At 43.3% G+C, this 12529-nt stretch overlaps 1 protein-coding gene across 3 annotated transcripts in view; it reads left to right on the top strand.

Annotated features, from left to right (window-relative positions):
- The window catches only part of acsm3 (acyl-CoA synthetase medium chain family member 3), a 54517-nt gene extending 47897 nt beyond the window's left edge, over positions 1-6620 (top strand). For 2 of the 3 annotated variants that reach the window (XM_086000565.1, XM_086000566.1), the window contains 4 exons: positions 666-793; positions 2545-2644; positions 3036-3155; positions 6467-6620. In XM_086000565.1, the coding sequence (XP_085856691.1) occupies positions 666-793; positions 2545-2644; positions 3036-3155; positions 6467-6553 (435 nt within the window). In that variant the 3' untranslated portion in view covers positions 6554-6620. Of the gene's footprint in view, positions 1-665; positions 794-2544; positions 2645-3035; positions 3156-6466 lie in introns of those variants that run through there. The other variant, XM_086000567.1, reaches the window with a different exon arrangement.
- The last annotated feature ends 5909 nt before the right edge of the window (positions 6621-12529 follow it).

Here is a 12529-nt window from a genome sequence, read left to right as displayed (position 1 = left end):
AAACTGCTGGCATGCAAATCACAGCTTCTGGGACACATGCGTTAATTTTAAAACTTACCATTCCTCATCAGACAGCGTACAGACAATAATCCAACCCCATTAACTACAACAGTAAATAAAATTCTTCTGGCTCTCCCATGGAGTTTGTACAGTGCCTGCACCTATAATGGTGCAGATGTCTTTAAGGCTTAGTATGTGCCCAGACTTCTTCTCTTCCCATGTTTGTGGCCAAAAGTGAACTCACGTGGTGTCTCCTTTATTTAAATGATGAAGCCCGAGAGTACGTTCAGACCTCAGCTCCTGGACAGCAGCAGGAGAGGAAGATCAGCCCAGTTATTATTTACACCCTGTTCTGACCAGTATACCATAACAACAGTATTAAGGACATAGTGGTAAAGGCTAGATTGAAGAAGGTATCCATTGGTCATTAAACTTTGTACAGACCTGACCCCAATATAGATCTTTTGTATTTCAAATGGCTTTCTTAGCACCCTGGTATGTGCCTGGTGTGTGTCTTTTTCCCTAAAATTATAACTATTCTATATAGAAAAAATAAGATTCATATTAAAGGGAATTAATTTTTTTAACCATAAAGCATATGTTGTTTTTTTAGAAATTATGAGATTGCTTTTGAACTTTGAGCTGCTTTATTTATACGTTGCTAGGATGATCCACAAAGAAGTGCCTCAGTCCTACGAGGGGACTATTTTCTGACTGGAGACCGTGGTCAAGTGGATGAGGATGGATACATCTGGTTTCTGGGAAGAGCAGATGATGTAATTTTATCAGCTGGGTAAAGTGAACAAATTATCCACATTGTATTTACTCAATGTTTCACTGTTGTGCTTAGCATGGCAGTTGTATTGTACTTTACAATGCAAAGAGAATCCTTGGGTGTTTGTTAATTTACTAAATGTTACACAAGATTACCATTGACACATCAAGCAGTCAAGTTTCTATAAAGATTAACTGCAGTGACCAAAGCTCTTGGTATTCTGTAGGGAATGACAGCTTCTGTATTTGCAGTGATTAGTTAACAAGGCTGAACAATTTGTAAACAGAAAAACAATCTCAACACTTCAACTTTTAAAACATATTGTCCCGTAATTTCCGCGGATGCCTCCTATCGGAAAAAAATCTACGAACTTACCTGAGGGCTCCCGAGGTCCGGACCCTTCCGCTCCTGGGCCTCTCCACAGTCGAAATGCGCAGGGCCCACGTATCATAGGGGCGCATGTGGGAATTTCCCTTCATACTTTTGACAGATAGACCTGTCAAATATATGAATGGAGATCGCCCCAAAAAGATAATAAAACATTAAATACATTTTTTTAAAACCATCACGTTTTTAAAATGAGTTAAAATTACATTAAATTAAATATTTTAAACAAAAATTTAATTTTTTGAAAAAAATAATTAAAGTTTTTTACAAGGCTAAAAATAAACTTACCTTTTATAAAGCATTTTAAAATTATAAATGAGTGAAAAAACTTTTTTTTCAATTCTTATGGGGATCATCCTGGGCCCAGCACTTACCTGTTGCTGCGACCTCCTTCACCGAGTTCCCTGCACGACTGGAAGCCAGCCTATCAATCAGGCTGACTTCCAGGCGGGAAACCTTCCGGGTTTCCCGCCATCTTACGGTTCCTCCCCGCACCGTGCGGGTGGAACCTGGGAAAATCCAGCCCAATATGTTGTGCCAGAGGAAGGATGTTCTTGCCATGGAAGGAGTTCAGCGAAGATGCACCAGGCTGATACCTGGGATGGCAGGAATGACGTATGAGGAGAGATTGGGACGATTGGGCTTGTACTCGCTGGAGTTTAGAAGAATGAGAGGGGATCTCATTGAAACTTATAAAATTCTGACAGGACTGGACAGACTAGATGCAGGAAGGATGTTCCCGATGGTCGGGGAGTCCAGAACCAGGGGTCACAGTCTAAGGATAAGGGGTAGGCCATTTAGGACAGAAATGAGGAGGAATTTCTTCACCCAGAGAGTGGTGAACCTGTGGAATTCTCTACCACTGAAGGTAGTAGAGGCCAATTCATTAAATATATTCAAGAAGGAGTTGGATATATTTCTTAAGGCTAAAGGGATCAAGGGGTATGGGGAGAAAGCAGGGACCGGGTACTGAAATTGGATGATCAGCCATGATCGCATTGAATGGCGGCGCAGGCTCGAGGGACCGAATGGCCTACTCCTGCTCCTATCTTCTATGTTTCTATGCCAGAGTAGGAGACTAATTTGCGTTAGTATTTCCTCACATTGTAAGTTCCTGAGGATGCCATTCACTACGACCACTCCTGAATACTAACCAGGAGCAGGTTCAAGAGTGGCAGTAGCAGAGAACTGGAAGTGGGTCACCTGCCTAACCTTTCAGTTAGGGGAAGTAATGTCATGCCCAAAGAAATCTTTAAAAAAAAATACTTTTTAATGGCTGGGGAAAAGCTTGAACAAATGTTGCGCATTAAAAATATTTCAAATTAAGTCAGTAATCCAAGATATGTGACTCATTTACCCTAAAAATGTTTTAAAAACCACAGGTACCGCGTTGGACCGTTTGAAGTAGAAAGCGCACTGATAGAGCATCCAGCTGTGGCAGAGTCTGCTGTGGTTAGCAGTCCTGATCCTATCAGAGGAGAGGTATGCTTTGGAACCTACACAGGTTTAATCAAACAATCTCATTTGGAAGCAGATTTTTTTTTGACTCGGTTCTAGTGATCATTAGCAGGATTTGCCTCCTAACAAAACCACATTGAAAATTTAGGGGTTTTGGGCAGGCAGCTCAACTCTTTTATTTTAATTACACGTTTGAGTGAGTACGAAGATCTAAAAATGCACCAGCCTGGCCTTTCCATCTCCTTTAACAAATACAACTCATTTAAAATCTGATATTTTTTTTAATGCTTCAATGGCACAACAGGCTGTTGTACTTTCACGTTTCAAAACATGATGCCCATAGCTATACTAAGCAGGACTGTCACATTTTTAATTATCTTAACTTTCCTATTTAAAGAGCTTTTCTTCTTTTAAGGTTGTGAAGGCATTTATCATTCGAACTCCTGCATATACCTCACATGATCCTGACAAGTTAATTAAAGAATTACAGGAACACGTTAAGAAAACCACAGCACCATATAAATACCCAAGGAAGGTCTGTATTTCACCTGATCTGATTTCCTGGATTAGAATGGCAACTATAAGTAACAGCTTGTCAGTTATCTAGACAGAATGGTGAATGAGTGCAAGTAATTGTAGTGTTTTGTATTTTTACTATAGATCAGCTTTTACCCTACTCACCATTTTGAGGTGTTAATTGATGTGTTAATAACAGCTTGTAAACCAGTTTTAGTCTCCTAAAAAGAGGCAGGTGATTTCTCCCAGTGTGATAGCCTGTGAATTTCTACACATTGAAGCCTGTGAATTACACCATTTTAGGGACTGGCATCAGCTGTCTTTTTTTTATATACAGGTGTCCTTATTTTCAAAATGGTCATTGTATGTACTGTAAAAGAATTTCAGTAGAATGGAGAGTTCTTTACCCAGCATCCGTAGCGGCAGAGAAACCGCTCTATCCCTGGGATAGAGCCGTGCCAGCATTCAATCCCACCGCCACTTCGCCCATCTTCACTTTCAACATCAAATGTGAGAAGCTTATGGATTTCTTAGTCTCAAAGAGGGATCAAATGTTCAGCTGTCTCAATCACTTTCTTCTTCTCTCCACCAGCCCTCCAGCCCCACCGGCCCCTTCCACCTCACCTTTGGACTCTCTCAGCCCCCATACAGTTTCTCCAATACCATGTCATGCCCCAAATCCCCCACCCAGTCACTCACCACTAATTGTTTGCATGGCACCCACCTCCTGCGTCTTCAACCCCTGACCAATCCAACTTTTTAAAAATTTGTTTTTATGGGATGTGGACGTCACTGGCAAGGCCAGCATTTATTGCCCATCCTTAATTGCCCTGGAGAAGGTGGTGGTGAGCCGCCTTCTTGAATCGCTGCAGTCCGTGTGGTGAATGTACCCCCACAGTGCTATTAGGTAGAGAGTTCCAGGATTTTGACCCAGCGACGATGAAGGATCGGCGATATACTTCTAAGTCAGGATGGTGTGTGACTTGAAGGGGAACTTGGAGCTGGTGGTGTTCCCATGCGCCTGCTGCCCTTGTCCTTCTAGGTGGAAGAGGTCGCGGGTTTGGGAGGTGCTGCCGAAGAAGCCTTGGTGAGTTGCTGCTGTGCATCTTGTAGATGGTACACACTGTAGCCATGGTACGTTGGTGGTGGAGGGAGTGAATGTTTAAGGTGGTAGATGGAGTGCCAATCAAGCGGGCTGCTTTTTCCTGGATGGTGTCGAGCTTCTTGAGTGTTGTTGGAGCTGCACTCATCCAGGCAAGTGGAGCGTACTCACACAATTACCACTCTTCGGCCCAATAAACACCGACTATGACTCCTTTTGAACATTTAATTCAAACTCAGAATTGCCTGCAGCTATAAACCACTGGTGGGAGATTGCACACAGACAGTATTAAACATTGTGGCCGCGATTTTGCCAGCCATGGTGAGTCCGGTGAGGCCGGAGCAGACAGCAGCCTCAAACTCTGCACCATCTTCATCCCGCCTCCTCCAAGTGATTTTGCCCTGATTGGGCTTGTTAATCCCGCTTTGCAAGGTTCCCAGCCAATTAAAAGGAAGTGGGTCTGATGACATCATCTGATGACACATCATCAGCCAGTTTCCTTAAAGTGGCCATGTCCACATTGATTTTGACAGTTGTGCTGTCGGTGTTCTACAGCATTGAGGTGCTGCAAACACTGGCAGGCACTGCACAAAGGTGCAGGGCTGCACCAGGCTTTCCCATGACTCCCTCCATATGTTTATGGAGGGAGTCACAGCATGCAGGGAGGTTCTCCTCTATTCCAATAGGCTGAAGACACCTCCCCAGGATACCAACGCAGCCTGGTTGCTCAATGCACAGGAGGACACAAGCAGGGATGTTGTCAGGATTACCAGGCTGCAGTGGCGCAAACCTTTCAATCACGAAACGTAACTGCCAAGCCACACTCAACCTCATCCTGCTGTACCTCTCATCACATCCCCATCACTCTGCCTTCCCTACCCTACTCCTGCACATCTTTACACACACCAACTTACCTCGCACCTCCACCCATCCCTCTCTATCTACATTATCATGTCCCCATCTCACTAGCCAGCCCTCACACCCACCCTCATCCTACTGCAAGCATACCAACGAACAACACACAAGGGTAGGCACTTGGGTGGTTTAGCCAATGTTCATGTGAAGTTTCTGGTAATGTGCCGTCAAACATTGAAATCTTTATTTTGAACACTTTGCGTTCTTGGACAGATTTGTGTGCACCTTTGGAAGTGGCTTAGTGATTTGCAGTGAAATAACGTTCCCCCCCCAATGGTGATGAGTGTGAAAGGAATGGCTTGGACATTGTAGGGATGATTTACGGTGCTGGTGGTGCCAACCTGGTGCATCATGTGGCAGCCAGGGTGTACAGTGTTAAGTGAAGTAAATCTGGACATGGTGAGGCCATTGCTGGCGTCCCGGGCAGCAATGTGCACGGATGATGATGCCCTGTGTCTGGTGCAGCATCAGTTGATTGCGGAGAAGGTTGGTGTGGATGTTGGTGTTGCTGGTGTGCCCGGTGATGCTGGTGTTGGGGCTGATCGTGGTGGGATTCTGAGGACCAAGGTGAGATTTTTTCAAGGGCACCGATGCTGATGGAATAGATGGCAGATGAGGGTGAGATGACAGAAGTAATCTGTCAATGTTGAGATAGGTTGTTCCAAGGAGGTGACAGTGGATAGAGAGATTACTCCAAACACTTCAAAAGTGCAAAAGCTCAAAAGTGGGTTCCAAATCATTAATGCTCCAGCTTCTAAGATTGGGAAGTGAACAGCTGTGAAATGGTAGGTTTTATACCACTTTTGCAGCTTTCACCTATTCACAGCAGTCCACAGTCATTGAGAACCCGACATACTTACCTGACAGGATAGCCACTCTCCGGGAACCTCGTTGAAAACCTTGTAAAATGCTAAGTACATGGGAAAATGGTTCTTAACTACCTTTTTAATAAGCTTTTAACTATTGAAATTGGCTGACCCGCCGCTTGGTGTCGAGTCTGTTCAGGGATGACGGACCCGACACTTGAGAAACTGACAAGGAGGCAGGATTACAGCGGGATACCGACCCGCTGTCTATCTTTGTGATTTGATAGCGGAACGCCTCCAAACCCGTACTCTGAGCGCCGGCAAAATTCAGCCCTGTGTGTGCGCTCTTAGAAAATCTACTGGATCTTGCTTTATTTAAAATTTTACTTTTTTCAGAATAGCCTTATTAATGTTTGCCAGAATTTTAATTTACCAAGTTCTTGGTAAAGAAGTACAGGTGTTTGGAACACACACTAATCATGGACTACCTTTCTGTTTTCCCCACAGATTGAATTTGTGAAGGAACTGCCCAAGACTATTAGTGGGAAAATCAGAAGAATTGAGTTACGAAAGAAAGAATGGGAACAAAACTGAGACTTAAATCATTCTTGTACAATATCGTAAAAAGGAATCATTAATAAAAGCAAAAATTCCAATTGAACTAATGATTTGAAGACAAAATAAATTACATGTTAACAGATTGACTTCTGCCCTGTGCTGGTTGGGAGAGAACTGGTTGGCGGACAGAAAGCAAAGAGTTGGAATAAACGGGTCATTTTCCGAGTGGCAGGCAGTGACTAGTGGGGTACCGCAAGAATCGGTCCTAGGACCCCAGCTGTTCACAATATATATTAATGATCTGGACGAGGGAATTGGATGTAATATCTCCAAATTTGCAGACGACACAAAGCTGGGTGGGAGGGTAAGCTGTGAGGAGGATGTCGTAAAACTCCAGTACGATTTGGACAGGTTGGGTGTGTTATGTTCATTAATAACTAGTCGTTTTTTATTAAGAACAGCTAGCTTTTGCTAGACACTTTATTGAGCACATGTGGACTAGGTACAGTATCTGTAGAGGCATCCATCTTGACTGCTGCCTTGTGGGTAGCCTAGTGCATCATGGGTAGCCCACTCTTATATACATACAGCACCACCTAGTGTACCATTCCAGAATGACAGGTTACTGATCATTACATCCCCCTTTCTTTGAGGTTAAACAAAATTAGTATCAATCAATAAATAACAACATAAACATCTTCAACAGTCAATACATTTTCAATGTAGTTTTCTTTGTACTCAAAGATTAAGTCTATCAGGCTTTTTTACTTCACGTGTGGATCTTCTCAGCACAGGTAAGTCTGATGTGTTTTCATGAGAGCCTGCATGTGTATTTGTGTTAGATTGTTCTGGTGGTGAGTGACAAGATTCAGTTGTGGCATTGTCATCGATTTGCTCTTTGATAGTCTCTTGTGTTTTTAGGAGGGAATGGCGGTTCCTCCTGAGAATCTGTCCTTCCTCAGTTCTAACAGTGTATGACCTTGGTCCTACTTCCTCAAGAACTGTAGCTTTCCTGTTCCATGCATCTGGATCCTCAATCCTGACAACATCATCCCTTGTCAATGGTTTCAGAGTTTTGGATGACTTGTCATAGTGTGATTTCTGTTTCAGCTTTAACAGTTGAAGTCTCTGTCTCAGTTCCTTACTCTGCTTTTCTTTTGCACAGCAGGGTAGCGTGGTACGCAACTTGCGACCCATTAGGAGTTCAGCAGGTGAAGAACCAGAGTCTAAAGGTGAGGCTCGGTAGCTCAGCAGGGCGAGATAAGGATCAGACTTGCTTTCTGTCGCTTTCTTCAGTAGCTGCTTGAGAACTTGAACACCTTTCTCTGCCTTACCATTCGACTGAGCATACAAAGGACTGGATGTGATGTGTTGAAAGTCATAATGTGCTGCAAACTGTTGCCACTCCTTACAGTTGAAGCACGGACCATTGTCGCTAACGGCAATCCTGGGAATTCCATGTCTGGCGAAGATGGATTTCACATGCATTATGACACTGCTTGCTTTGGTGCTTGAGAGCAGCGCCATCTCAGGATAGTTAGAATAGTAGTCAATCACTATTAGGTAGTCTTTACCATTTAAATGAAAAAGGTCCATACCAACCTTTTGCCATGGTGCTGTTGGTATGTCAGCTACTATCATTGGTTCCTTTGCTTGTTTGTTTTGGTGTTTCTGACATGTCTCACATTTGCCTATCATGTTCTCAATGTCCTTATTTATGCCAGGCCAATAAACAGTGTCTCTTGCTCTCCTTTTGCATTTTTCAATTTCGAGGTGTCCCTCATGAATCCTTTTGAGCATGTCTTGACGTAGAGCCTGTGGAATGACTATTCTGTTCTGTTTTAGTAATAGTCCACTTGCGACACTCAATTCTGACCTTATGTGAAAATATTTTGGACAGGAACCTTTTGGCCAACCATGATGAATGTTCTCTATTACTGTTTGTAATACTGTATCTTTTACTGTTTCTTCTGCTATTTGCTTTGATTTTGTGTCTGACACGGGCAGCGCAGCAGTGACCATACTCACATGAACATCCACGTCTTCTTCAGTAGAGCTCACATGACTCATTGTGGGTGCTCGGGATAGTGCATCTGCTAACACTATGTATTTGCCTGGTGTGTAGATCAGTTCAAAGTCATATCTTTGCAGCTTCATCATGAGTCATTGAATCCTTGGAGACATCTCATTCAGGTTCTTTTTTATGATGGCAACCAGTGGGCTGTGGTCTGTCTCAACTGTGAAGGTGGGAAGTCCATATATGTAGCCATGAAACTTTTCTAGTCCAACTACCAAGCCTAGACATTCCTTTTCAATCTGGGCGTATCGACACTCCGTATCAGTCATAGACCTGGAGGCATAGGCAACAGGCTTCCAATCTTCACCATCTGCTTGTAGCAAGACCGCACCTAGGCCATCTTTTGTAGCATCCGTTGACACTTTGATTCTTTTTGTTGGGTCAAAGAAGGTGAATACAGGTGTGGTTGTCAGCACTGTTTTGAGGTTTATCCACTCTTGTTCATGTCTTTCTGTCCATGCGAACTCATTTGTTTTACGTAGCAGGTCTCGCAGACAGGCTGTCTTGGCTGACAAGTTAGGAATGAACTTTCCAATGAAGTTTATCATCCCCATGATGCGTAGCACTCCTTTTTTGTCAGTGGGTCAGGGCATTTTGAGTATGGCGTTTACTTTTTCCATATCTGGCTCTATTCCTTTACCAGATAGATTATCTCCTAGGAAAGTGACTTCCTGGACGCCAAACTGACACTTGGCTTTGTTGAGCTTCAGTCCATTCCGGCGTATGCTCTGTAGCACTTTAGTCAGTCTCTCATTGTGTTCTTTCAGTGTGTAGCCCCAGATGATGAAGTCATCAACATAGACCCGAACTCCTTCCAGACCTTCAATTATGTGTTCCATCGCTCCTTGAAAGATTTCAGATGCAGATATTATCCCGAAAGGCATTCTGAGGAAACAATACCTGCCAAATGGTGTGTTGAAGGTACAGTATTTGGTGCTCTCTTCATCCAGTTTTAGTTGCCAAAATCCTTGTGAGGCATCGAGCTTTGTAAAGTATCTGGCACCTAACATTTCACTGGTGATTTCTTCTCGCTTGGGAATCTGGTAGTGTTCACATTTTATGTTTGCATTTAAGTCCTTTGGATCCATGCATATTCTTAGATCATTGTTCTTTTTCTTTACACATACCATGGAGTTAACCCAGTCTGTTGGCTCTTCGACTTTCCTGATGACTCCTAGTGTGGTCATTCTGTCCAGTTCATTCTTGAGCCGGTCACGCAGGGGTGCTGGAACTCTTCATGGAGCATGTACCACTGGCTGAGCATCCTCCTTTAGCTGGATCTTGTAAGTGAATGGTAGAACTCCAAATCCTTTGAACACATCCTGGAAATTATTCACTACAGAATCCACCGAGTCATCTGGTCTGCTTATGGCACAGTTTATACGGTGGACTCTCTTGACCAGTTCTAAGTCCTCACAAGCTTTGTCACCCAGTAATGAATCAAGTCCTTCAGCCACAACAGAAAACATGAGATGATGCACTTTGTCTTTGACTGTCACTTTAAGTCTGCATACACCTAAGCTATCTATTTTCTGTCCATTATAGTCCTTCAGTAGTACTGACTTTTTCTGTATTTTGGGCTTTTCTTTCATATTGTTAATGTCACTCATACTGATTAAGTTTGCTTTTGCCCCAGTGTCTAGTTTCAATGTAACTAATGCTCCATTTACCTGCAGTGGGATCATCCATTTGTCCTCTTTTACTGCATTAACTTTATGTTCAGCATTGTTAATTCCTGAGGGCTGCACATTTTCGGTATCCTTTTTGATATTGTCACATGACACCATTCCTACAAAACATGTCTCACTTAAATCAGTGTCCTCAATCACATTAACTCGTTGCCCTTTCTTTGTTTTTACTTTTGAAAAGCATTGTTTGGCAAAGTGATTCTTTCCATTACACTTTGTGCACATTTTTCCAAACGCTGGGCATTGTCTTAACTGGTGTTTGTAACCACAGCGTTTACAATTAAAAAATTCTTCCTCCGATTGCTTTTCATTTCTGTTCTGCCCACGTTTCTTCCCCTTGTAGGACACAGTACCAACAGCAGCATTATCACTCATTACAATCGCATCATTATTGATTTCACTGAAAGTCTTTGCGTGCTTTCGAGCTAGCTCGTTGGCTTGGCATATTTTCACAGCAATTTCCAATGTTGGTTCGGTTTCTCTCAACAGACGTTCCCTGACTTTTTTTATCATGAATACCAAACACAATCTGGTCACGAATCATGGATGCTTTCAGCTCAGAGAAATTACATGTCTGTGCTTTCAGTTTCAGATCAGTCATAAAGCTATCAAAAGTCTCATTTTGCTGCTGTGTCCGAGAATGGAAGATGTACCTCTCATAGGTTTCATTCTTTTTGGGAGAATAATGTGTCAAACTTCTTTAGTACATTGTCTAATTTTTCTCTGTTCTCCTCTGGATTAAATACAAATGTATTAAATACCTCTATCGCCTGTGGGCCTGCAACCATGAGCAGCAACGCTACTTTCCTTGCGTCTGGCTTCGTACCGTACCCGATGGCAGCAATGTAGAGTTCGAATTGTTGTTTAAAAGTCTGCCAATTGTAGTCGATATTTCCTGTGAGTTTCAAACGCTCTGGTGGCTTCAAATTCTCCATGTCGCGTTGCACAATATTCAGCAGATCTTACCAATCCTGGTACCATGTTATGTTCATTAATAACTAGTCATTTTTTATTAAGAACAGCTAGCTTTTGCTAGACACTTTATTGAGCACATGTGGACTAGGTACAGTATCTGTAGAGGCATCCATCTTGACTGCTTCCTTGTGGGTAGCCTAGTGCATCCTGGGTAGCCCACTCTTATATACATACAGCACCACCTAGTGTACCATTCCAGAATGACAGGTTACTGATCATTACAGGGTGATTGGGCAGAAACATGGCAAATGCACTATAATGTGGATAAATGTGAGGTTATCCACTTTGGTGGCAAAAACAGGAAGGCAGGTTATTTGAATGGCAATAGATTGGGAGAAGGGGAAGTGCAAAGAGACCTGGGTGTTATTGTGCACCAGTCGCTGAAGGTAAGCATGCAGGTGCAGCAGGCGGTTAAGAAGGCAAATGGTATGTTGGCCTTCGTAGCAAGAGGGTTCGAGTACAAGAACAAGGATGTCTTGCTGCAGTTGTACAGGGCCTTGGTGAGACCACACCTTGAGTATTGTATGCAGTTTTGGTCACCTTACCTGAGGAAGGACGTTCTTGCCATGGAGGGAGTGCAGCGAAGATTCACCAGGCTGATACCTGGGATGGCAGGAATGATGTACGAGGAGAGATTGTGTCGATTGGGCTTATACTCACTGGAGTTTAGAAGATTGAGGGGGGATCTCATCGAAAACTATAAAATTCTGTCAGGTCTGGGCAGCCTAGATGCAGAAAGGATGTTTCTGATGGCCGGGGAGTCCAGAACCAGGGGTCATAGTCTAAGGGGTAAGCCATTTAGGACTGAAATGAGGAGGAATTTCTTCACCCAGAGAGTGGTGAACCTGTGGAATTCTCTGCCACAGAGGGCGGTGGAGGCCAGTTCATTAAATACATTCAAGAAAGAGTTGGATATATTTCTTGAGGCTAAAGGGATCAAGGGATATGGGGAGAAGGCAGGGATAGGGTACTGAATTTGGATGATCAGCCATGATCTCATTGAATGGCGGAGCAGGCTCGAAGGGCCGAATGGCCTACTCCTGCTCCTATCTTCTATGTTTCTATGTTACAAGGCACAACAGGAGATGGGTTTTGTTAAAGATAGTAAAGGAGGCATTTATTATCAAGTTGCAGGATGTCCTTTTGCCTACTCTTTGTCAGTATCAAGCACTCAAGTTGAAGAGTGAACCATCCTCCCTTCATGTTCTTTCAATTCCTTCCTCCCCTCCTAAACTCCTCCCCTCCTAAACTCCTCCCCCCCTGTTTCTGCAC

The sequence above is a fragment of the Somniosus microcephalus genome, chromosome 11 (assembly GCF_052327205.1).
Source record: "Somniosus microcephalus isolate GS21.2 chromosome 11, FLI_Smic_1.0, whole genome shotgun sequence".
NCBI lineage: Eukaryota > Metazoa > Chordata > Chondrichthyes > Squaliformes > Somniosidae > Somniosus > Somniosus microcephalus.
Note: the sequence above shows the minus strand (reverse complement) of the source record. Positions and strands in the feature narration are given on the sequence as shown.